Below are 25,077 nucleotides of genomic sequence, written 5' to 3' on the forward strand. Positions count from 1 at the left end.
ATAATAATTATGAGTTGAACATACAAATACATTATGTCCCTCTACACTTACCTTGGCTCTAGCTTTTACTTCAAGCAGCATATTTAAATCAATAGGTAAATGAGAAGGCTGCATCATTAAGCAAAGCCAAGCACCCATCCATGGACAAGCAGCTGCTACCACATACTGAACTGAAGCCTTGCTCAACAATTCCATCCAAACCTGCAGAATGAAAAGGGAACAAGAAAGTGAAATTTTTCTAGCAAGGCCTAAAAAAACCTAATACTTACTTTTAGGGATACTGAATCAAAAAAAAAAAAAAAAAAAGTAGGAAATAGCACAGAGATTAATTTAAAAATTCAATATAGAGGCTTATTTTTAAATACTGTTTTTGGGTAGGTAGGTTCATATACTAAAAAAAAGTAATACACGAGAAAGTCTTTTAAAAAAGGAATACAAAGTATTTTCCCCAGTATTTTATGAAAATCACTTAAAAAAAAAGATACCCATAAAAATAAGTTATCAAAATCTCAGTAAGTCTCTGAAATCCTTTGTATGTATCATAAAGCTCAATATGCAGTCCTATATTCAACACTGCTTCAATATATAATAGCTCCTATAAATAACCTCTGCTAAATTCAGAGGTAGTGATATCCTAGTATAAATTAAGAACAGTATAAGTCTTGATTCATGATCTTACTCAATAAAGCACCTTTTTTGATGCCTAGCATTAAATGGGCTAGGGCCAGCATGTAGAAATAATACCAATGTTAACCCAAGGCTGTTAACAATGAGCCACCTCAGAGGTCAGTGATTCAAGATTAACTTAACAGGTTTTAAAGGTACAACAGTGCCATTTCCTCCCATAAATATTATTAAATACATCAAATGTCTATTCTTTTTTTTTTTTTTTTTGGCGCTATGCGGGCCTCTCACTGCTGTGGCCTCTCCCGTCGCGGAGCACAGGCTCCGGACGCGCAGGCTCAGCAGCCATGGGTCACGGGCCAGCCACTCCGCGGCATGTGGGATCCTCCCGGACCGGGGCACGAACCCGCGTCCCCTGCATCGGCAGGCGGACTCTCAACCACTGCGCCACCAGGGAAGCCCCAAATGTCTATTCTTTAAAGGTTCCAACACATATGAACAATCTTGCTAAGTAATAAAAAAGTACAAGTCTAAACTATGACAATCAGACTCTATATATTACCAATAAATCCCAAAGATGCTCTGCAGGATCAATAAGCATGCTGATAAACAGCAAAATGAGGGATGGAGAAAAGCAGCCTTTCCTTCATTTTATTTTCTGTATTGAGGCTATAAAGAAAGCGCTTAAAACGTTTGCCAGGTAGGTCACACAAGCAGCAGGGCTAACCAGGACTTAACTACTATATTCCATAAGAAGCCTATTTCCTTGTCTCATTTTGCAGATCTCCAGACTATTCAAATCTCTTGGATGATTTCTAATTTCTTAAAATCCCTGATCAACAACAGTACAGAGTTATGAAAATTTTTTTACATCTACCAAGATACTGGGAAAGGAGTACAGATATATTCACCATATACCTTGTGAATGAGGTCCAGAATTTCCTGGCTGCTTTCTAAAACACAAAACTGAAAAATGTGTCGAAGCATATCAGGAAGGATAGGTATAAGCCAAGATGAAGAGTTCTAAAAACAAAAACAAAATCAAAATTATAGCATATAATTCTTTGGTGTTAGCTTATTTAAAAAGCTGTAAGTCAAGTAACAGAAGTACTACCATGAAAAGACTGTATGACTTCATCAATAATGTTCAACTGGTGATAAATTTTGACAAGATTCTGGAGCAACAATACCGCATTTACTATTCCAATGCTTTGGAGAAATTAAATGGCACACAATCGCTGGGAAGCTGGAGAAAGTCTGATTATGATTAACAACACTGAATTGTGCTTCTAATAAATTGAAATCATCCTCTATATGGGAGCAAGCTCTAACCAGCAACAACTCTTTGGTTACATTATATATCACTGCTCAGTCAGGGAAATTTGACAAATGATCAGATTACTGCTGCTGTGCTAAACAAACAGTTTAAGTTCTGTGTGCTCACCATTAACGCAAGTAATGAACTGTAAGATGATATCCAACCTAGAAAATTCAACTTTGAGTTCACTACAAAATTAAGGCAACTGTTCTTTTTTTTTTATATATTTATTTTTGGCTGTGTTGGGTCTTCGTTTCTGTATAAGGGCTTTCTCCAGTTGCGGCGAGCGGGGGCCACTCTTCATCGCGGTGTGTGGGCCCCTCACTGCCGCGACCTCTCCCGATGTGGAGCACAAGCTCCAGATGCGCAGGCTCAGCAGTTGTGGCTCACGGGCCTAGCCGCTCCGCGGCATGTGGGATCTTCCCGGACCGGGCATGAACCTGTGTCCCATGCACTGGCAGGCATACTCCCAACCACTGCGCCACCAGGGAAGCCCCAAGGCAAATGTTTTTAATCTATTTTGGGTTAGGGACCCTTTGAAAATCTGGTGAAACTATACACAGAGGAGGAACCAAGATGGCGGAGTAGAAGGATGTGCTCTCACTCCCTCTTGCAAGAACACCAGAATCACAACTAGCTGCTGGACAATCATCGACAGGAAGACACTGAAACTCACCAAAAAGATACCCCACATCCAAAGACAAAGGAGAAGCCACAATGAGATGGTAGGAGGGGCACAATCACACTAAAATCAAATCCCATAACTGCTGGGTGGGTGACTCACAGATTGGAGAGCACTTATACCACAGAAGTCCACACACTGGAGTGAAGGTTCTGAACCCCACATCAGGCTTCCCAACCTGGGGGTCCAGCAAGAGGAGGAGGAATTCCTAGAGAATCAGACTTTGAAGGCTAGTGGGAACTGATTGCAGGACTTCGACAGGACTGGGGGAAACAGAGACTCCACTCTTGGAGGGCACACACAAAGTAGTGTGCACATCGGGACCCAGGGGAAGGAGCAGTGACCCCAGGGGAGACTGAACTAGACCTACCTGCTAGTGTTGGAGGGTCTCCTGCAGAGGCGGGGGTGGGCTGTGGCTCACCATGGGGACAAGGACACTGGCAGCAGAAGTTCTAGGAAGTACTCCTTGGCATGAGCCCTCCCAGAGTCTGTCATTTGCCCCACCAAAGAGCCCAGATAGGTTCCAGTGTTGGGTTGCCTTAGGCCAAACAACCAAGAGGGAGGGAACCCAGCCCCACCCATCAACAGTCAAGTGGATTAAAGTTTTACTGAGCTCTGCCCACCAGAGCAACAGTCAGCTCTACCCACCACCAGTCCCTCCCATCAAGGCTCTTACATAGCCTCATCTGCCAGAGGGCAGACAGCAGAAGCAAGAAGAGCTACAATCCTATAGCCTGTGGAACAGAAACCACATTCACAGAAAGATAGACAAGATGAAAAGGCAGAGGGCTATATACCAGATGAAGGAACAAGATAAAACCCCAGAAAAACAACTAAATGAAGTGGAGATAGGCAACCTTCCAGAAAAAGAATTCAGAATAATGATAGTGAAGATGATCCAGGACCTCGGAAAAAGAATGGAGGCAAAGATCGAGAAGATGCAAGAAATGTTTAATAAAGACCTAGAAGAATTAAAGAACAAATGAACAGAGATGAACAATACAATAACTAAAATGAAAACTACACTAGAAGGAATCAACAGGCAGAAGGACGGATAAGTGACCTGGAAAACAGAATGGTGGAATTACGGAACAGACTGAAGGAAAAAGAACGAAAAGAAATGAAGACAGCCTAAGAGACCTCTGGGACAACATTAAATGCAACAACATTTGCATTATAGGGGTCCCAGAAGGAGAAGAGAGAGAGAAAGGACCCGAGAAAATATTTGACGAGATTATAGTTGAAAACTTCCCTAACATGGGAAAGGAAACAGCCACAGAAGTCCAGGAAGCACAGAGAGTCCCATATAGGATAAACCCAAGGAGAAACACGCCGAGACACATAGTAATCAAACTGGCAAAAATTAAAGACAAAGAAAAATAATTGAAAGCAGCAAGGGAAAAATGACAAATAACATACAAGGAAACTCCTATAAGGTTAACAGCTGATTTCTCAGCAGAAACTCTACAAGCCAGAAGGGAGTAGCATGATATACTTAAAGTGATGAAAGGGAAGAACCTACAACCAAGATTACTCTACCCAGCAAGGATCTCATTCAGATTCGATGGAGAAATCAAAAGCTTTATAGACAAGCAAAAGCTAAGAAAATTCAGCACCACCAAACCAGCTCCACAACAAATGATAAAGGAACTTCTCTATGTGGGAAACAAAAGAAAAAGACCTACAAAAACAAACCCAAAACAATTAATAAAATGGTCATAGGAACATACATATCAATAATTACCTTAAACGTGAATGGATTAAATGCTCCAACCAAAAGACACAGGCTTGCTGAATGGATACAAAAACAAGACACATATATATGCTGTCTACAAGAGACCCACTTCAGACCTAAGGACACATACAGACTGAAAGTGAGGGGATGGAAAAAGATATTCCATGCAAATGAAAATCAAAAGAAAGCTGGAGTAGCAATACTCATATCAGATAAAGTAGACTTTAAAATAAAGAATGTTACAAGAGACAAGGAATGACACATAATGATCAAGGGATCAATCCAAGAAGAAGATATAACAATTATAAATATATATGTGCCCAATACAGGAGCACCTCAATACATAAGGCAACTGCTAACAGCTCTAAAAGACGAAATCGACAGTAACACAATAATAGTGGGGGACTTTAACACCTCACTTACACCAATGGACAGATCATCCAAAATGAAAATAAATAAGGAAACACAAGCTTTAAATGACACAATAGACCAGATAGATTTAATAGATATTTATAGGACATTCCATCCAAAAACAGCAGATTACACTTTCTTCTCAAGTGCGCATGGAGCATTCTCCAGGATAGATCACATCTTGGGTCACAAATCAAGCCTCAGTAAATTTAAGAAAACTGAAATCATATCAAGCATCTTTTCTGGCCACAACACTATGAGATTAGAAATAAATTACAGGGGAAAAAACTTAAAAAACACAAACACACGAGGGCTAAACAATACGTTACTAAATAACCAAGAGGTGACTGAAGAAATCAGAGGAAATCAAAAAATACCTAGAGACAAATGACAATGAAAACACGACGATCCAAACCCTATGGGATGCAGCAAAAGCAGTTCTAAGAGGGAAGTTATAGCTATACAAGCCTACCTCAAGAAACAAGAAAAATCTCAAATAAGCAACCTAACCTTACAACTAAAGGAGCTAGAGAAAGAAGAACAAACAAAACCCAAAGTTAGCAGAAGCAAAGAAATCATAAAGATCAGAGCAGAAATAAATGAAGTAGAAACAAAAAAAACAATAGCAAAGATCAATAAAACTAAAAGCTGGTTCTTTGAGAAGATAAACAAAATTGATAAACCATTAACCAGACTCATCAAGAAAAAGAGGGAGAGGACTCAAATCAATAAAATTAGAAATGAAAACGGAGAAGTTACAACAGACACTGCAGAAATACAAAGCATCCTAAGAGACTACTACAAGCAACTCTATGCCAATAAAATGGACAACCTGGAAGAAATGGACAAATTCTTAGAAAGGCATAACCTTTCGAGACTGAACCAGGAAGAAACAGAAAATATGAATAGACCGATCACAAGTAATGAAATTGAAACTGTGATTAAAAATCTTCCAACAAACAAAAGGTCAGGACCAGATGGCTTCACAGGTGAATTCTATCAAACATTTAGAGAAGAGCTAAAATCCATCCCTCTCAAACTCTTCCAAAAAATTGCAGAGGAAGGAACACTCCCAAACTCATTCTATGAGGCCACCATCACCCTGATACCAAAACCAGACAAAGATACTACATAAAAAGAAAATTACAGACCAATATCACTGATGAATATAGATGCAAAATTACTCAACAAAATACTAGCAAACAGAATCCAACAACACATTAAAAGTATCATACAAAAAAAAAAGTATCATACAACACGATCAAGTGCGATTTATCCCAGGGATGCAAGGATTCTTCAATATACGCAAATCAATCAATGTGATACACCATATTAACAAATTGAAGAAGAAAAACCATATCATCATCTCAATAGATGCAGAAAAGCTTTTGACAAAATTCAACACCCAATTATGATAAAAACTCTCCAGAAAGTGGGCATAGAGGGAACCTACCTCAACATAATAAAGGCCATATATGACAAACCCACAGCAAACATCATTCTCAATGGTGAAAAACTGAAAGCATTTCCTCTAAGATCAGGAACTAGACAAGCATGTCCATTCTCACCACTATTATTCAACATAGTTTTGGAAGTCCTAGCCATGGCAATCAGAGAAGAAAAAGAAATACAAATTGGAAAAGAAGAAGTAAAACTGTCACTGTTTGCAGATGACATGATACTATATATAGAGAACCCTAAAAATGCCACCAGAAAACTACTAGAGCTAATAATGAATTTGGTAAAGTTGCAGGATACAAAATTAATGCATAGAAATCTCTTGCATTCCTATACATTAATGATGAAAAATCTGAAAGAGAAATTAAGGAAACACTCCCATTTACCACTGCAACAAAAAGAATAAAATACCTAGGAATAAACCTACCTAGAGAGACAAAAGACCTGTATGCAGAAAACTATAAGACACTGTTGAAAGAAATTAAAGATGATACCAACAGATGGAGAGACATACCATGTTCTTGGATTGAAAGAACCAAAATTGTGAAAATGACTGTACTACCCAAAGCAGTCTACAGATTCAATGCAATCCCTATCAAATTACCAATGGCATTTTTTATGGAACTAGAACAAATCACCTTAAAATCTGTATGGAGACACAAAAGACCCGGCATAGCCAAAGCAGTCTTTAGGGAAAAAACCAGAGCTGGAGGGCTTCACTGGTGGCGCAGTGGTTGAGAGTCCGCCTGCTAATGCAGGGGACATGGGTTCGTGCCCCAGTCCGGGAAGATCCCACAAGCCACGGAGTGGCTAGGCCCGTGACCCATGGCTGCTGAGCCTGCGCGTCCGGAGCCTGTGCTCCGCAACGGGAGAGGCCACAACAGTGAGAGGCCTGCGTACCGCAAAAAAAAACACAACAACAACAAAAAACAAACAAAAAAATGGAGCTGGAGGAATCTGACTCTCTGACTTCAGACTATACTACAAAGCTACAGTAATCAAGACAATATGGTACTGGCACAAAAACAGAAACATATATCAATGGAACAAGATAGAAAGCCCAGAGATAAACCCACACACCTATGGTCAACTAATCTATGACAAAGGAGGCAAAGATATACAGTGGAGAAAAGACAGTCTCTTCAATAAGTGGTGCTGCAAAAACTGGAGAGCTACATGTAAAAGAATGAAATTAGAACACTCCCTAACACCACACACAAAAAGAAACTCAAAATGGATTCCCGACCTAAATGTAAGACCAGACACTATAAAACTCTTAGAGGAAAACATAGGAAGAACACTCTTTGACGTAAATCACAGCAAGATCTTTTCTGATCCACCTCCTAGAATAATGGAAGTAAAAACAAAAATAAACAAATGGGACCTAATGAAACTTAAAAGATCTTGCACAGCCAAGGAAACCATAAACAAGATGAAAAGACAACCCTCAGAATGGGAGAAAATATTTGCAAATGAATCAATGGACAAAGGATTAATCTCCAAAATATATAAACAGCTCATGCAGCTCAATATTAAAGAAACAAACAACCCAATCCAAAACGGGACATAAGACCTAAATAGACATTTCTCCAAAGACATACAGATGGCCAAGAAGCACATGAAAAGCTGCTCAACATCACTAATTATTAGAGAAATGCAAATCAAAACTACAATGAGGTATCACCTCACACCAGTTAGAATGGGCATCATCAGAAAATCTACAAACAACAAATGCTGGAGAGGGTGCGGAGAAAAGGGAACCCTCTTGCACTGTTGGTGGGAATGTAAATTGATACAGCCACTATGGAGAACAGTATGGAGGTTCCTTAAAAAATTAAAAATAGAATTACCATATGATCCAGCAATCCCACTACTGGGCATATACCCAGAGAAAACCATAATTCAAAAAGACACATGCACCCCAATGTTCATTGCAGCACTATTTACAATAGCCAGGTCATGGAAGCAACCTAAATGCCCATCGACAGACGAATGGATAAAGAAGTTGTGGTACATATATACAATGGAATTACTCAGCCATAAAAAGGAACGAAATTGAGTCATTTGTTGAGACGTGGATGGATCTAGAGACTGTCATACAGAATGAAGTAAGTCAGAAAGAGAAAAACAAATATCGTATATTAACACATGTATGTGGAACCTAGAAAAATGGTACAGATGAACCAGTTTGCAGGGCAGAAGTTGAGACACAGATGTAGAGAACAGACGTATGGACACCAAGGGATGAAAACCACGGTGGGGTGGGGATGGTGATGTGCTGAATTGGGCGATTGGGATTGACATGTATACACTGATGTGTATAAAATTGATGAATAATAACCTGCAGTATAAAAAAACAAACTAACAAACAAAAAACAATACTAAACTTTCTTTGGGTTATTTGTATGGACATATGTTAATATAAATTTTTCAGGCATTACTTGAAATTTCTAAAAATCTTATATGTTCTGGTATAATGTTATAAGTCATAATTGTAGTTATTACTTTAAAATGTATATCTCAGAAGTAACTAAATTTCCTCGTCAATTGCATTTTATGAACTTTCATCAAATCTTTAACTGTGGTCATTTTTAAGTCTTTTGTTATTTACCGACAGTTCTGGGTGTACTCTGATGCTTTTGCAAGTATGTTCCTATAAAAGGGTTTCGTCTTCAAGGATTCATGGAAAAGACTCTGACAAGTACAGGTTTCTGGTAACTGACTATACTGCTAAACTGGATGAATAAGCATTTTCAGAACTCTAATGGAAAACTGATGAACTCATAAAAGTGCTAACAATAGATCAAGATAAAAAAAATTAATTACATGGGACTGAGTGAACTGATGAGGATGATTATAACTTTTGTGACTTTCTGTTTGAATAAAAAAAAAATCCCACAAGGACTCAGAGGAAAAAAATATACAAATCAATTTTCATTGCAAAGTAAAGGAGCTGTTACAGTGGAGGATTACTGGACTGAATGTCAATGTTATGACATAGTATGAGTGTGTTTCGTGTTTGGTAATTGCAATCATTGTTGCTTTTGTTGTGGTCATCCATTTACAATGCTTGGTGTCAGTCTATTTATCTGTTGTAGAAATAAAATACAGTGTGTGTGTGTGAAAAAAAGTATGGAGAAAATAGACACTGATAATACAGATATCTTTGAACAACAACAACAAAAAAAACTATACGCAACCTTTTCTGAAAAAAATACACTTATATACACACTTAGGTGTAACATTTTGCTTTCAGTTTCAGAGGGTTCAGGGATTTCCTTAAACCCAGGTTTAGAACCTTAATCTAAGGAATTTCTCAGGAATGCAAAAGCCAACCCAAATCAAGCAATCAAATAGTGCTTAATTAAATATCTATTGTGTGCCTAAAATTCTAAGAAAAGGAATCTCACATGTTGTCTATTGTTCAAAATTACAAGCTTGTTGAGAGCTAAAAATTCTATTAACTAGTTCACAGTACTTAACATTACCTCCTTACACAATTTTTTTTTTTTAAAGCAAAAACTGTGTTGTCTGGAAGAGACTGAAGAGAAATTTGAAAAATTTAACTGAAATTCCAGAAAGCGAGAAGATCTAGGGATAATGTATAACTCAGAAAGCTACCTATAATTTTCTAGCCAGTGGAAAACTAACAACCCTGGTCCTATCTTTTTAATATGTTTCTCAAAATGGTTTGAAAGAAGTTTAAAACAGACTGCAAAATCAACAGCTGGGGGAGCCTACTCACTGATTTGCTATGCCTTAACTACTTTCCATTGAAAGGGAAAGGGAAATTGGAAAGAAGAAAAGTTCTCTTTCTTTTCTCAGCAGAGAGAATTAGGGACAATCTTAATAGAATTAGGAAAGCTGTAACAGCAATAACCAAATAATTTGATATTACTCTCCCATAATTTCTTCTCATTTCTCCCCACCATATTTACCAACTCTCTTAATTCTCCCCTAACCCCATCACTGGAAATCCAAATAGTTGCTTGTAGATCCCAAAGCCACACCTATAGAGGAAGCGTTTTCCCCTATATTTACAAACAATGAATATAATATAAATTGTAGTAGCCTTCTCAGGCTATAATCTTTCTAACTGTAGTAAATTCTACTTTATAATTATTAAAAACAACCAGGGGAAGAAAGGGATGAAAGAGCACAGGGTAGAGTATTTTTAGGGTAGAGAAACTATTCTGTATGATACAATAATGACGGAGAGATGTCACATTTGTCAAATTCAGCAGAATGAACGTGCAACATCAAGGGTGAAGCCTAGGGAATTCCGTGGCAGTCCAGTGGTTAGGACTCCACACTTTCACCGCCAAGGGCCAGGGTTCAATCCCTGGTTGGGAAACTAAGATCCTGTAAGCTGCGTGGCGCAGCCAAAAAAAAATAGTGAAGCCTAATATAAACTATGAACTAGCTGATAATGATAATGTCAACGTTCGTTTACTGACGGTAACAAATGTACCATCCTGGTGTGGGATGCTGATGGTAGGAGAAGGTGTGTTTGGGGGAGGGTAGGGGGTATATGGATGGGTACTCTGTTTAATTTTGCTCTAAAAAGTGAAGTCAATAAATAAACAGAAAAATAAAATTTAAAAAATAGGGCTTTCCTGGTGGCGCAGTGGTTGAGAATCTGCCTGCTAATGCAGGGGAAACGGGTTCGAGCCCTGGTCTGGGAAGATCCCACATGCCGTGAAGCAACTAGGCCCGTGAGCCACAACTACTGAGCCTGTGCGTCTGGAGCCTGTGCTCCGCAACAAGAGAGGCCGCAATAGTGAGAGGCCCGCGCACCACGATGAAGAGTGGCCCCCACTTGCGACAACTAGAGAAAGCCCTCGCACAGAAACGAAGACCCAACGCAGCCAAAAATAAATAAATAAATTTTAAAAAATAAATTAAAAAAATAAAGAGAAACCAAAAACCTAACCAAACAAAAAAAACCCAACCCAGCATACGCAGATCACCATCATCACAGGAACCAGTATTTTAAAAAACACATATTCTCCAGTAGCACAACATAAAGTCTGCCTAGCAGAAAATACAAGATACAAAATACAAGTTGGGAAAACAGCCGTAGGCCAAATTCAGTCCATCTAAACAACTGTGCAAGCATCTCCTTTTAGATATGGTTGCAAAAAGTTACATGCTTTAGCTCACTATTAGTATTTTCTCAAAGTATCACTAAGTACAATTTGGCCCATCCAGAGTCAACTTGCCTCCTGCAAATCTGAAAATTCGTCCACCTGCTTTCATTAATTTTGTGCCTGTCTTCCAGTAGACAATGATTTATTAGGCAGGTAACCTAATGTTGTTTTTATTTATAGTTTATTAAATTAAATTGGTTGGGGAGTAGGGTACAGTGAGGGGTGTAGTACTTTCAGTCCTTTAGACATTATCCACCTTGGGATTTTCCATTTCAAAATTTAAAAAAATAGTCAATAGACTTCTAGTATGCTACTAACTAGGAGTCTACTAGTCAAAAATTTCCTTCCTAATCTTAGGCAAAGTCTGGAAAGTTCTGATGACTTTAGTATTAGTCTAGCAGAGTGCAATCTAAAATACAGAAATACAGAGTGCAATCTAAAATACAGAAAAATTCCTACCACAGACTGTTTACTTCACCAGGTTTAAATTAACTATAACCTGGACTACCACAACTCAAGCTATAAGTAAATTCATGTTTTAAGAGGGCTTTTAAAAATATTCTTTTGTTTTGTGTTAAATAATTAACATGATATTAGCACTAGCGCTTTATGTTAGTGCTAAATGTGGTCCCCAACATTTCTATAGTGAGGGTCAGATGGAGGGGAGGGCATTTATGGGAATTACTCAGGGGAATGAAAGACAGTTATTTAATTTGATGAGAATGGGGCAGTCTCTTTCCAGCTCCTTTATTCAGATTGGTGTTCCCTCCTGTGTTCTGCCTTCATGGAACTAATAAGGAAAGCTGATGACAAACAAAAATAAGCCTATCAGACACGTCACTCTACCAGAAAATCAAGGTTAAACTTCTAGCCATCTATACTCCCTTACACTCTATCCTTCAGCCGGACCAATTTCCTTTCACTTCCTCTTTAGTGCCGTCATGCTCACTCCTACTCCCAGAGTTTAACACACGTTCCTTCCTCTGACTGTTACCCTGCTCTTCACCTGGTTAAATTCCACTCATCCTTCAGGTCTCAGTTTCAACTTCACTTTTAGCTAGTGGGGACCCAGTAGCACTGTCTTCTTCCCCTCCCAGATACTTACCTCATTATGTATTGATAGTTTTATGAAATGACCATTATATAATTATAAGGGCTTGTCTAGTTGTCTTCTCCCGTCTTGCTTAGTTTCCTGTCTTAAGTTCAACAGAAGGGCAGAGACCTTGTCTCTTACCAATAAGTATCTAGAAAATTGTAGGCACATGGTAGGCACTAAAATATCTGTTAAATCTACCTTGCTTAGGGGAATGGTCCAAAGTCACAGGGAATAGTTGGTAATATGCAAAATTTTCCACAACTGTAGTTGGCAATAAATCCCTAACTGGCAAAATTGGCATCTTAGGTGGGATAAGATCTTGCCTGTACCATTTTGCTGTGCCCCCTCTTTTATCTTCCCCCAAGCACACCCACAAAGTGGGCAGATGTGGAAAAAAAAAGCAGCAATCTGATTATCATTACCATGAACACCTGATTCCTGCCTGCAGGCAAATGCATCATCATTTCTATCTCCATATCAAATGATCTGGGGTTGCAGGGAAGAAAATCTGGAAAGAAGCTACAACAAAGTGATGAATCATACTGAGTTCTATGTTCTTCCACTAATTGGGTCTGAAATCCTATTTTGGCCCACTGCCAAAAACAAAAACAAACCCAATTCTATATTTAGACAATTTATAATGCCTTGTTTTATTTATTTGTCCAACCAATATTTATTGAAAGTCAACTAAATATATAAACTTTGCTATCCTCTTTTCATACCTTTATAAAACCTGGTCAATACCTAATTATGCTAATGTTCTCAAATGCCAAAGTTTTAGCTCTATTCTTTTGGTCTTTCTTTCCTTCTCTACATATGCATATGTTAAATTTTCTTACATCCTGGACTAACTATGCCCCAGATTCCAACTCAATCTCATGTATGTCTTCATGCTAAATATAAGCGTCATGCTAATGTTTGCCTTTCAAACAAAAATCAATACTGTATGTATTGAAATTCTGGATTGACTCACAAAGTGACTGATGCAAATGGAATGGAAAAGTTGACCCAGTCAACAAAACATGGCTAAACTAGATTAATGTCCAGAAGCATATTTTCCTAGATCGTGAAGTCGAGTTCTGGTTAAAACAGATAGTGGTTATCAAGACTAATTAATCTAGACATTCCAGTAAAGTAGTTCGCTGATAGACATATACATTCATAGATAAACTCACATGAATAAATAGTCTATAGAAAGAAAAAACAAGTAATGACTCATATGAGAATAGAATCTAAAAAAGAGTGAATATATGGGTATGTATAACTGATTCACTTTGCTGTACAGCAGAAACTAACACAACATTGTAAATCAACTATACTCCAATAAAAAATACTTTTTTAATAAAAGGAAAAGTGATCAATTACTTCACTTTGTCAAGCTGTACAGCAGACACTAACACAACATTGTAAATCAACTATACTCCAATAAAAAATACTTTAATTAAAGGAAAAGCAAGTGATCAATTACTTCATTTTGTCAAGCTCCTAGTTCAGAAAAAAAAAAAAGTTACATCTTGATTTTAAGTCATTACCAAATGAAATTAATTTGGTTTGCTTAAGAGTTCTTATTTCATACTCCCTGAGAAGCCAGGCTTGCCAATACTTTCATATGTTAACAACAGAGATAAAGGCACAGGGATTAAACAATTTATTTTCACAGATGCCAAGGTATGTCACATGGAAGTGTAAAAGAAATGAGATTTCGGGAATTCCCTGGTAGTCCAGTGGTTAGAACTCTGTGCTTCCACTGCCAGGGGCCCGGATTTGATCCGTAATCAGGGAACTAAGATCCCCCACAAGCTGCATGGTACAGCCAAATAAATAAAGAAATGAGAGTTTATTATTTCATAAATAACTATATTAACTGTGATTCTACACAAAAACATTTTAGAGATGAGCATATCTGCATATGCACTTTTCTTTTCCCATCTTTACTGGAGTATAACTGCTTTACAATGTTGTGTTAGTTTCTGCTGTACAACAAAAGTGAATCAGCTGTATGTATACATATATCCCCATACCCCCTCCCTCTTGAGCCTCCCTCCCACCCTCCTTATCCCACCCCTCTAGGTCGTCACAAAGCATCGAGCTGATCTCCCTGTGCTATGTATACACACTTACGATCGGATAAATTTTAAGATTTAGGATATCTTCTTATAAAGTCTTCTGGTTTTACAAAGCAAAACAAAACACAAAATTACTAAAGATAATCAAAATACTTCCAATGGAACAGAGGCATCAGCCTTTATGAGGTACTGATGCACTGAGCTACAGTGAGGTTTGGCATCACCAAATTACCTTGGAATTATTGAGGGGAATAGGTTGAGAAGCTAGGAACTGAAACCAAAACAGAGCTAACTAGTAAATTAGCTCTGAAGTTTTTTTCACTTTGGACTTAAGGTGACTTCATATTCAGAAATGGGAAGGTAATGCAAGAGACACATTCCATTTTGTCTTCTAAAACTAGAAGCTGAAAGTCAGCAAGAATTGGATCTAAATCTGAGTTGAGTCGCTTACTATGAGATGTGTAGCTGTGAGTTTGGGAAGGTTTCTTAATTTTTGATCATCAGTTCCCTCATGTGCAAAATAGGAATGGCAATAGCCACCCCATTTATAGTGCTTACTGAAATTCACAGCATAAAGTTAAGCTCTCAATAATAGCCTGGATTATTATTACTACAATTACATATCATTCTTACACCCTAGAATACAAATAAGATTTTGAAATTGTTAGGAAAGATTTCCAAGAAGTGTAAGTGTTAATTATTATTGTTATGTCTGTACTATTAATAATTTGTATTTGTACAGAATTAAGGCACTTTCATATACAGTATCTTACTTGGTCAATATATTACTCTGAAAAAGGATCAATAGAGATTATCACCAGAGGGTTAAATAAACTTGATCAAGGTCATAAAGCTAACAAATGGTAGAACCCAGATTCTCTGTTTAGTTAAGGGATCTTTTCATTAAACCACTGAAGAGGAAACAACAGTGATAGAATGCAGCTCAGAAAAAAGTAAGGCAAGCTATATGAAGGTATATTTTATTGTCACAACAGGCCTAACATCTGTAGTCCAAATTCCCTGGAGCCAAATATGTTTTAAAATTCAGAATTTTTTCAAATTTTAGAACAGTAATGAGGTTGTATATACCATATGTTATGTAATATCCTCAATAGAGTCTGAGGCAGCATTTGAATAAAATATATTAATATTTCTGCAGCAAAATTTGTGAATAGGCACATTAGGTAGGATAAAGACTTACTCAGAATGGTCAGGTTTTTCTGCCAAATAAGTAGTTTTATAAGTTGACCCAACTTACAGAAGTGCTGGATTTCAAAATTGCAGGTAAGAGACCATGGGCTTGCATTACAAGAGTCTGTGCATAGCTATTAATCAGTCTATAATAACTATCAGGTAATGCCATGGGAGGAACACAATAACAGATAAAAGCATCACACATGGTTTACTCTGCTATCTTCTCAGAAAGCAAATAATGTTGCCAAAATCACAAGATTAACAATAACCATTAAATAAATGCTTTTCACTGCATAATGACTTTATTTAAATAATGTTTTAGATAAAGAAAAATCATAGTGAGTTGTATAAGTCAGAATAACTTTATGGCCCTAGAAATCTGACCTGTTTCCTGAAGGAAAGTTACAGCGAGGAAGAAACGGAGCGAATATTTAGGAGAGAAAATGTGTGTGTGGCTGGGGGCAGGTAGTGTTGGTGATGAGCCATGTACAAAGATACTCTCATCAAAAGAATGTAGGGCTTCCCTGGTGGCGCAGTGGTTGAGGGTCTGCCTGCCAATGCAGGGGACACGGGTTCAAGCCCTGGTCTGGGAAGATCCCACGTGCCACGGAGCAGCTGGGCCCGTGAGCTACAAATACTGAGCTCTGCGCGTCTGGAGCCTGTGCTCCGCAGCAAGAGAGGCCGCGACAGTGAGAGGCCCGCGCACCGCGATGAAGAGTGGCCCCCGCTTGCCACAACTAGAGAAAGCCCTCGCACAGAAACGAAGACCCAACACAGCCAAAAATAAATAAATGAATAAATAAATTTATAAAAAAAAAAAAAAAAAAGAATGTAACATGGTTACAACTGGGATACAGGGGTAGACGTGGACAATATTAGGGAATAGCAGAGGAAAAGGCTGACAAGAGCGAAATAACAGAAGAACAAGAAAGACTGGAATTTAATTCTAATGTAGTAGGCAATGACAAATTACTAACAAGTTTGCAAGTAAATGAGGCTATGGTCCCCCAAATTATCCTGAGACTTAACTCAAATTCTCCCCTTTTAAAAATACTATGACTGCGTAGAAACTAAATATACAAAGACTGATTCCAAACCTTAAAGAGCCAACTATTAGGGAAAGGACAATAATATTTTTTTATAAATATACAGAAGAAAGAAAATGGGTAAATTAGAAAATAGGTGATGTTCTAAGGGGGTTACCATTTATTCTTTATATTTTTCATGAAAAAAACTTGAAGCAAGTAAGAATTATAACAAATGCCAAGTGTGGATAGTGGATAGATGAATGTTGTTTTATAATTCCCTCTTTTTTCTATTTAAATAATTTCCCAAAATTAAAAAAATGAAAAAGAGGTGGTGGTAGTAAGAAAAGTAATCTGAAAGGGTTTGGCTTTATAGTATTATTTTGGGAAAAAACAGAACAAAAAATCAAACAAAATAGTAAAGGATATATGTGGGGGCCAAAAAGTGGAATGTACTAAGAGTGGGTGATATGCACCATAACTACAGCCTCCAATGGTGAGGCTACTGGAGAGCAAGGCTCAGGGCAGTGACAAAGCACAAAATAATCTACATGCATCAATATTAAGTTTCACTGACAGCAATGCTTTTAGTAAAAAGACACTCTGAAGATACAGGATAGATAGTAACAATGGGAAATTTCATTAGTGACACCATTAAAATTTTTTTAAGAAGAGAAAAAGAAGAGGCATAGATAACAAACACAAAAGGACACAGGAAATACAATAAATATTAAAACCTAGAAAAATAAAGGATTATGCACATATCAGAATAACTGGACAGAAGATATGGAAGCAGGATAGATTTAAATGTCTAAAAGGAGGAGAATGGAAAAGCTCTTTTGTTTAATACAGTCTGTATAACTTGCCTAATTTGAAACTGACATATTATTCAGAAAAATGAGATGCTTATAGAAGTATGTATTAAAGATATTAGATGTTAAATAGGAAGAAGTAAGGGAAGATGACTTTTTTTAACCTTATAACCCAAATCCTCCTGATCTTTCAGCACTTAGTCTAGCCTTCAATGCTGCTTCCTGACACCTGTCTTATTCTGGTCTTCCATTATTTATTTGCAGAGGTTATTAAACTTATTACATAAGAGTCTTATCACAATCATACCATAAATTTTTTCAAAGTAAGAACCATGTAGGATTTTTTTCTTATTGATAATTTCCCGTAACACCCTGAACTGAATTTTATATAAATTTATTTAACAAATATTGAGGGCCTATGCATAAGTGATGGCTGACGTACCACAAATCACATACAAACACAATAGAGTTCTGGTATAAGAAATGACAGTCATCATCATCAATCTTTTACATATGCTAAGGCCAAAGCATTCATTTATAAGCCAGTAAAGGCAAATTCAAATTTGGTCAAAGGACCTAAATAAATAAATAAATAAAGCCCCGAATAAAAAGAAATCAACATCACAGAACACCGTAGAGATGTTTTCACAACCACATAATTTTAATAGCCAATATCAACAATCATTGAGGACTTCCCTGGTGGCACAGTGGTTAAGTATCTGCCTGCCAATGTGGGGGACACGGGTTTGAGCCCTGGTGCAGGAATATCCCACATGCCGCAGAGCAACTAAGCCCGTGCACCACAACTACTGAGCCCACGCGCATAGAGCCTGTGCTGCGCAACAAGAGAAACCACCGCAATGAGAAGCCCGCGCACTGCAACCAAGAGTAGCCTCCACTCGCCTCAACTAGAGAAAGCCTGCACGCAGCAACGAAGACCCAACGCAGCCAAAAATGAATAATAAATAAATTTATTTAAAAAACAAACAAACAAACCAATCACTGAGGGGCTAAAACAATTTTGAAGGGGATTTAGAGCAATTTTGGGATCAAAAAATTTTGAAACATGAGAGGAGGAACCAGATTTTAAGATGGACAAAAGTGAGAAATCACAATTGACAGCTGAGAGGGAAAAAAAAAAAAAAACACCTAGGAAAAAGCAACTGAAAAAGAAGCAGTGTGACTCATGTATCTCAATATTCCCATGGTATACTGTAATAAGCAAGCACACTATTGACCAATAAATCATCTTGGTGACTCATACATCAAAAAATATTAACTTATGGGCTTCCCTGGTGGCGCAGTGGTTGAGAGTCCGCCTGCCGATGCAGGGGACATGGGTTCATGCCCCGGTCCGGGAGGACCCCACATGCCGCGGAGCGGCTGGGCCTGTGAGCCATGGCCGCTAAGCCTGCGTGTCCGGAGCCTGTGCTCCGCAACGGGAGAGGCCACAACAGTGAGAGGCCCGCGTACCACAAAAAAAAAAAAAAAAAAATTAACTTATGTTTAATATACTTTAAGATGATAACCAGGTTTGTCAATGATTTTAATGGGTAACTATTTTTGGTGGCAAAAAAGTATGTTTCAACTATTTAGAAAACTGATTTATATGAAATACCTGATTTCCTAATAATGTAAATAAAGTTGACATTACTAAAGAAATAATGCCACAAAAGTTAAGTTTAAAAGAGACTGCAGGTGGCTTAACCACCTTATAAAGAACAGAAAGGCTTAAAAGAATAATGAGGAACTCATATACAAAATATCCAAAGGAATCTTAAAATTCAACAGTAAGAAAACAACCCAATTTAAAAATGGGGAAAAGATCTGAACACTTCATTAAAGAAGAAATATAGATGGTAAAAAGCATATGAAAAGATGTTTAACATCATATATCATTAGGGAACTGCAAATTAAAACTATAGTGAGATACCACTATACACTTATTAGAAAGGCTGAAATCCACAACACTGACAACATCAAATGCTGGGAGATGATGTAGAGCAACACAAACTCTCATTCACTGCTGGTGGAAATGTAAAATGGTGCAGCCACTTTTGGAAGACACTTTCTTATAAAATTAAACATACTCTTACTATATGATCCAGCAATTATGCTCCTTGGTATTTCACTGAAAACTATGCCCATACAAAAACCTGCAAGTGAATGTTTAAAACTTTGTTCATAATGGCCCAAACAGAAAGAAACAAAAATATCCTTCAATAGGTGAATATATGAACTGTGTTACATCCATACAATGGAACATTATTCAGTGATAAAAAGAAATGAGCTATCAAGTCACAAAAAGACATGGAGGAACCTTACTTCTGTATTGCTAAATGAAAAAAAGCCTCTCTTAAAAGGCTACTTACTACATGACTCCAACTATATGACATTCTGCAAAAGGCAAAACCATGAAGACAGTAAAAGGATCAGTGGTTGCTAAGGCTCTGAAGGGAGGAAAAGTAGAAATGCATAGGTGGGGCTCAGGCATTTTTTAGGGCAGTGAAACTATTCTCTATGTTACTCTAATGGACACATACCACTGTACATTTATCAAAACCCATAGAATCTACAATACAAAGAGTGAACCCTAATGTAAACTGTAGACTTTGTTAATAATATATCAATATTGGTTTATCAACTGTAACAAATGTACTACACTAATGCAAGATCTTAGCTAAAGGGGAAACTGTGTGCATATGGGTAGGGGCATATGGGAACTATGTACTTTTCGCTGTTTTTCTATAAACTTAAAACTGCTCCAAACAACAACAACATGAAGGGAAGAAATTTGATAACTTCAAGAGGTCTACCGAAAGTGAATTTAAGAATATTTACATCAAAAACATTTAGGCAAAACTCACAAAAGTAAAACAAAAATGAAGTGAAAACTCAGAACAACCCATGCCGGTTTTGTCATATGAACCCATGCCTTATCAACTAAGGATTATAAAACAGACCTGATAGTTTTTCCTTAGAAGATTGTGATTAGACAAAAAAGATAATGTAAAACGAAACTTTACAAACATTGATTCATGGTAGTGCAACACAACATCATGTTGTAGATTAAAGTAGGTCTACATGGAATATTCCTAATTCACATATGAATGCATGGTTAGTGAACACAAAAGAGACATTTATCCCTACTATATTGTCTAAAAAATTAATCACTGCTTTTTGAAGACAACCGTCTCAAACTGCAGTACCTATAAATAACAGCATGATAGAAGAATAGATTCCTTATGGTGTTTCCCTAAATTCTAGTATTTTGTTTGACCTTTAGGGCTATTTTTAAAATAGGAATGTGAAGCCTTTTACAGACAGGGCAAGGACTCCTCAGCTCATTAACAGATTCCATTCACACAGTGCTATTACCTGAAGGTTCTCTGTAGGCATTTCATTGTGTTACTCCTGAAGTATACTATCCTTTGAAATACCATGCTCTTAAGATTGCGTAATCCTTAAGAGAAGGTAAGTGCCTAGCAATTTTATTATCAGTCTTTAGAGTCATACTGCAGAGCTTCAAATGTCATCCAACTGTCAACCACACAGAGCAAGAAAAGAATGAACAACAAGTCTCTGACAAGAAGGGAATATTCAATCAATCTTTCATTTGACAAATACTCACTGAGGGCCATCCATGTGTTAAGCAATATTCCAAGTGCTGGGAATACAACCTACAACAAAATATTAAAATATTTCCGCCCTTATGGTGATTACATTCTTATGTGTCTACAGAGTCACCATACAATTTTACTAGGCCTAGCATTCTCCTGATCTTTATGTGAAGCAAGGGTAACCTGGTGATCATATTTATTTTACAAAATTAATTTATATAAATTTCAAGATTACTATGGTAATTAGTTCTTACCTGGTCTTGAGTTGATAATAAAGTGAACAGAGTTTCCAATGCTGCTCTTCGAACTGATGATATAGTGTGATGCAAAAAAGGCCAGACTCGTGGAACTAAAACTGTGAGTGACTGTTGAATACTAATAAAGAAGACACAAATTAATCTTACTCATTCTCAATTGAAGCTCTATTGATACATTATCTAAGTATCAATTCCTTGTGGACCTAGCATCTTTTTTGATGAATAAATTCTAAAAAGACAATACAATTTTCATATGAACATTCGCTTAACACCCTCATTCAAAACCGTTATTATATAGTACCAGTACAGACAGAGCAAATGCGGTCATAAAGAAGAGTAGAAATATTAACATTAGGTTGTTCTGTGGCACTAATGCCATGAATTAACCTTTATCAAATTAGAACTTTCCAATATAACTGCACTTATTCTCAGTCTGTTCTTACTCAGGAAAATGGGGGCATGTATCTTAGCTGGTAGTCAGCCTACACAAAATCAGGATTGCTAATCCTTACTACTTTCCCATGGCTAACCCCAATGGGTAACCAATAGGTGCACATAACTTACAACCCCCTTTGGGGCCATCTCTATCACATATCAAAAGAAACAAGAGATGGTATGGTAGTAGATTTGAAATATGTTATCCTGATCTAGCATTACTAAGTTAGGAAAATTCAAATTATCTTCCTTCTCACAGATTAGATTTTTTTTTTTTTTTTTTTGCTGTACGCGGGCCTCTCACTGTTGTGGCCTCTCCCGTTGCGGAGCACAGGCTCCGGACACGCAGGCTCAGCGGCCATGGCTCACGGGCCCAGCCGCTCCGCAGCATGTGGAATCTTCCCGGACCAGGGCACGAACCTGTGTCCCCTGATTCGGCAGGCGGACTCCCAACCACTGCACCACCAGGGAAGCCCCTCACAGATTAGATTTTAAATGGGAAAGCAAGCAAAGCCACGCGTAGGCTAACAACTTGGACTAAGATTCCTGTCACATCCGTGAGTCATTTATAAAAGTTACCTCAAATTAGGAAATTATTTATAACTAGCACTTGAAATATATAACTCTGTAGAAAAAGAAATGAGGAAAAAACAATACGTCGTTGTAACTATTTATCTGTTCTTTTGGTTCCTCTCAGGAGGTCCATCTTTTAATGCTATTTTCATTACTTGCAGGTTTGTATGAACATCACTTCTTAAATTTATTTACACATTTAGTAAATTTACTTATAAAATTATAACTTAAAACACATGCACACACGGACATAAAACAGTCAAATATGTATTATAAAAGCATTATAACAGGTCTTGTTAATAGTGTAACTGTTCATGCTCCAAATACATGCTGCATTTCTTCTTACATAAGCTGGAAAGTATCTGCCAAATATCAAAACATATGAAGCAAATTTTCTAAGGCAATTTTGAAAAAAAAATCAAAAACTACATTATTTCTCATTGAATTAACGGAATTTTCACTACATTCTTTCATTTTTGTTTACATTATCTAGCTTTCCAGACACTGTCCACTTGATTATTTTTTTTTAAAGTCCAAAGTCTTTATTTAGGGCAGGTGCCAACAAACTAAGGCTCACAGTTCAAATCCACTCTACTTGGTTTTTTAAAATAAAGTTTATTGGATCGCAGGCATGTTCATTCCTTTATGTATTATCTATGACTACTTTTGTGCTACAATGGCAGAGTTGAGTAGTTTTGACAGAGATCATATGGCCCACAAAGCCAAAACATCACTATCTGGGCAGAAAAAGTTTGCCAACCCCTGATATAGAGTAATTAAGAACTCTTGCATTTTGAAGCTTGAGAAGGGTTTTCATATAGATTAACTGATTTAATCCTTATACCAATGAAAGCATCTGAAAATTAAGAAACGCCATATATGCACTACCACTTCAACTTTTTTCTTCATTTTATAGGCATTTATTTTGCTACTCCAATTTGTGAGCTGTCCTACTAGCCTAAATTTAACATTGAAGGACTACCAGCAGGTCAGTATTATTTGAAACATTTTTCACACATTGATGATTTTCATTGGAAATAGATGCACTCACAGAACCAGAAATCATTTATAATCATAACCACATAAACATTCATTGAACACTCTCACTAGGCTAAGAAGAATAACTTTCTCATCTGTGATTTTTTTTTTTAAGTTGCATACGATTTTCTTCTCTATCTCCAAGGATACTATTAATAGAAAATAATATTCAGGAGCCAGTCTAAAAGGTAGGGAATACATTAATTAGCTGAGCTTCATTTCAAATATCAGGATAGGAAAATAAACAACACTTTAAATTTTTGGTTTATGTTTTGGCTTCACCCAGACTCTGCCTTTGGACATTATATTACATTATTATGTATTCCCTTCCTGACGACTGATTATTGAAATCAAGAACAAGAGTTGAAGTGAACATCACAAAGAAAAAGTTTACAGAGTAGCAAATTTTGGAAAAAATAAAACTGATGTTCAACGGTAATTCTATTAACTAAATGTCACAAAGGCTAAAATTCCATAGTCTGGGGCTAGAGGTGAAAATAATATGTAATAATTGTATTTCTAATGTTAACTATTACAGGATGAACAAATCGAAGAATTATATAAATGAACTAACCCAAGAATATGACCTAAGTTCCTGCCCCAAAAGAGCTGGTGGCTAGACAGTCAAGAAGAAAAGTCCTCCTGGAAATAACTGTCTTTGGCATCCCCAACTCACCGTACTGTTCTAAACGGTGCTAGACTATTGTATTTTTAGGCTTAATTATCTGGAAATGTGTGTAAACACTTTTTACTTTTTCCACTGAATAGAAATAATTACCTGCATTGTTGAACCTGAGGATAAGTTAACAAGGATGAAAGAAGAGTCATAATACTATTTGTTGAAGCTGTTAGATCATCTAGTTCCAGAAGAGCATCCCATAATGTATTTATAATGAAGGGTACCTGTAAGATTAATTATCAAGAAAACAGTTATTAATTTTGCAAGAAATATTCCCGAGTCGTGTCAAATTGTATCTCAGGAGTCACTACTGATTCAACAACATATACAATCCCAATGACCCTGGATAATGCCAGTTTTGAGCAAAGTTAAGAAGCCTTTAACAATTCTCTACCTCTCTTTTTAATGCCACTCAACTCTACTTTGGCACTGCCCTTTCTCATGAGGCTCATAATGGGATGGAGAATTCAGGAAATAAGTTATCCAATACTCTATTTTATGTAAAAAACTAAACTTTGAAACCAATACAGTGTAGACACACATGTCAGGACTCTCTGAGTAAAGTAATTTAATATATTTAATACATTCCTAATCATCATGGAAGGACAAATTTAGTTTCTGAGCTTTCAAAGTACTGCTTGCCACACTCCCAAATACATGTGTTCCAGTTTTGATAATACAAAAGGAAGTCAGATAGATCTTAAAAGAGGCATTTCAAAGATGAAACCAGATTAAAAAACCAAAAGCCAAAACCAAAATCAAAACAAACAAAAATCTCATATGCCTAAAAACTGGGAATGAAATGAAGAAGGGATGGTTGCTTCCTTCTCCAGGAAGTTCCCTACATATTCTGTACATGAAAGGGAAAGATAAATAGACACAGTTCACTCTTCCCAAGGATAAT

At 37.1% G+C, this 25,077-nt stretch overlaps 1 protein-coding gene across 1 annotated transcript in view; it reads right to left on the bottom strand.

The window, feature by feature from the left end:
- Window positions 1–25,077, bottom strand: part of BTAF1 (B-TFIID TATA-box binding protein associated factor 1) — an 80,950-nt gene that overhangs the window by 35,103 nt on the left and 20,770 nt on the right. Inside the window, exons 12-15 of the mRNA XM_065894472.1 lie at window positions 24,273–24,397; window positions 21,446–21,566; window positions 1,543–1,647; window positions 52–201 (exon numbers count right to left, since the gene is read on the bottom strand). Coding sequence (XP_065750544.1) covers window positions 52–201; window positions 1,543–1,647; window positions 21,446–21,566; window positions 24,273–24,397 — 501 coding nt within the window. The remainder of the gene's footprint in view (window positions 1–51; window positions 202–1,542; window positions 1,648–21,445; window positions 21,567–24,272; window positions 24,398–25,077) is intronic.

The sequence above is a fragment of the Phocoena phocoena genome, chromosome 16 (assembly GCF_963924675.1).
Source record: "Phocoena phocoena chromosome 16, mPhoPho1.1, whole genome shotgun sequence".
NCBI classification, from domain to species: Eukaryota; Metazoa; Chordata; class Mammalia; order Artiodactyla; family Phocoenidae; genus Phocoena; species Phocoena phocoena.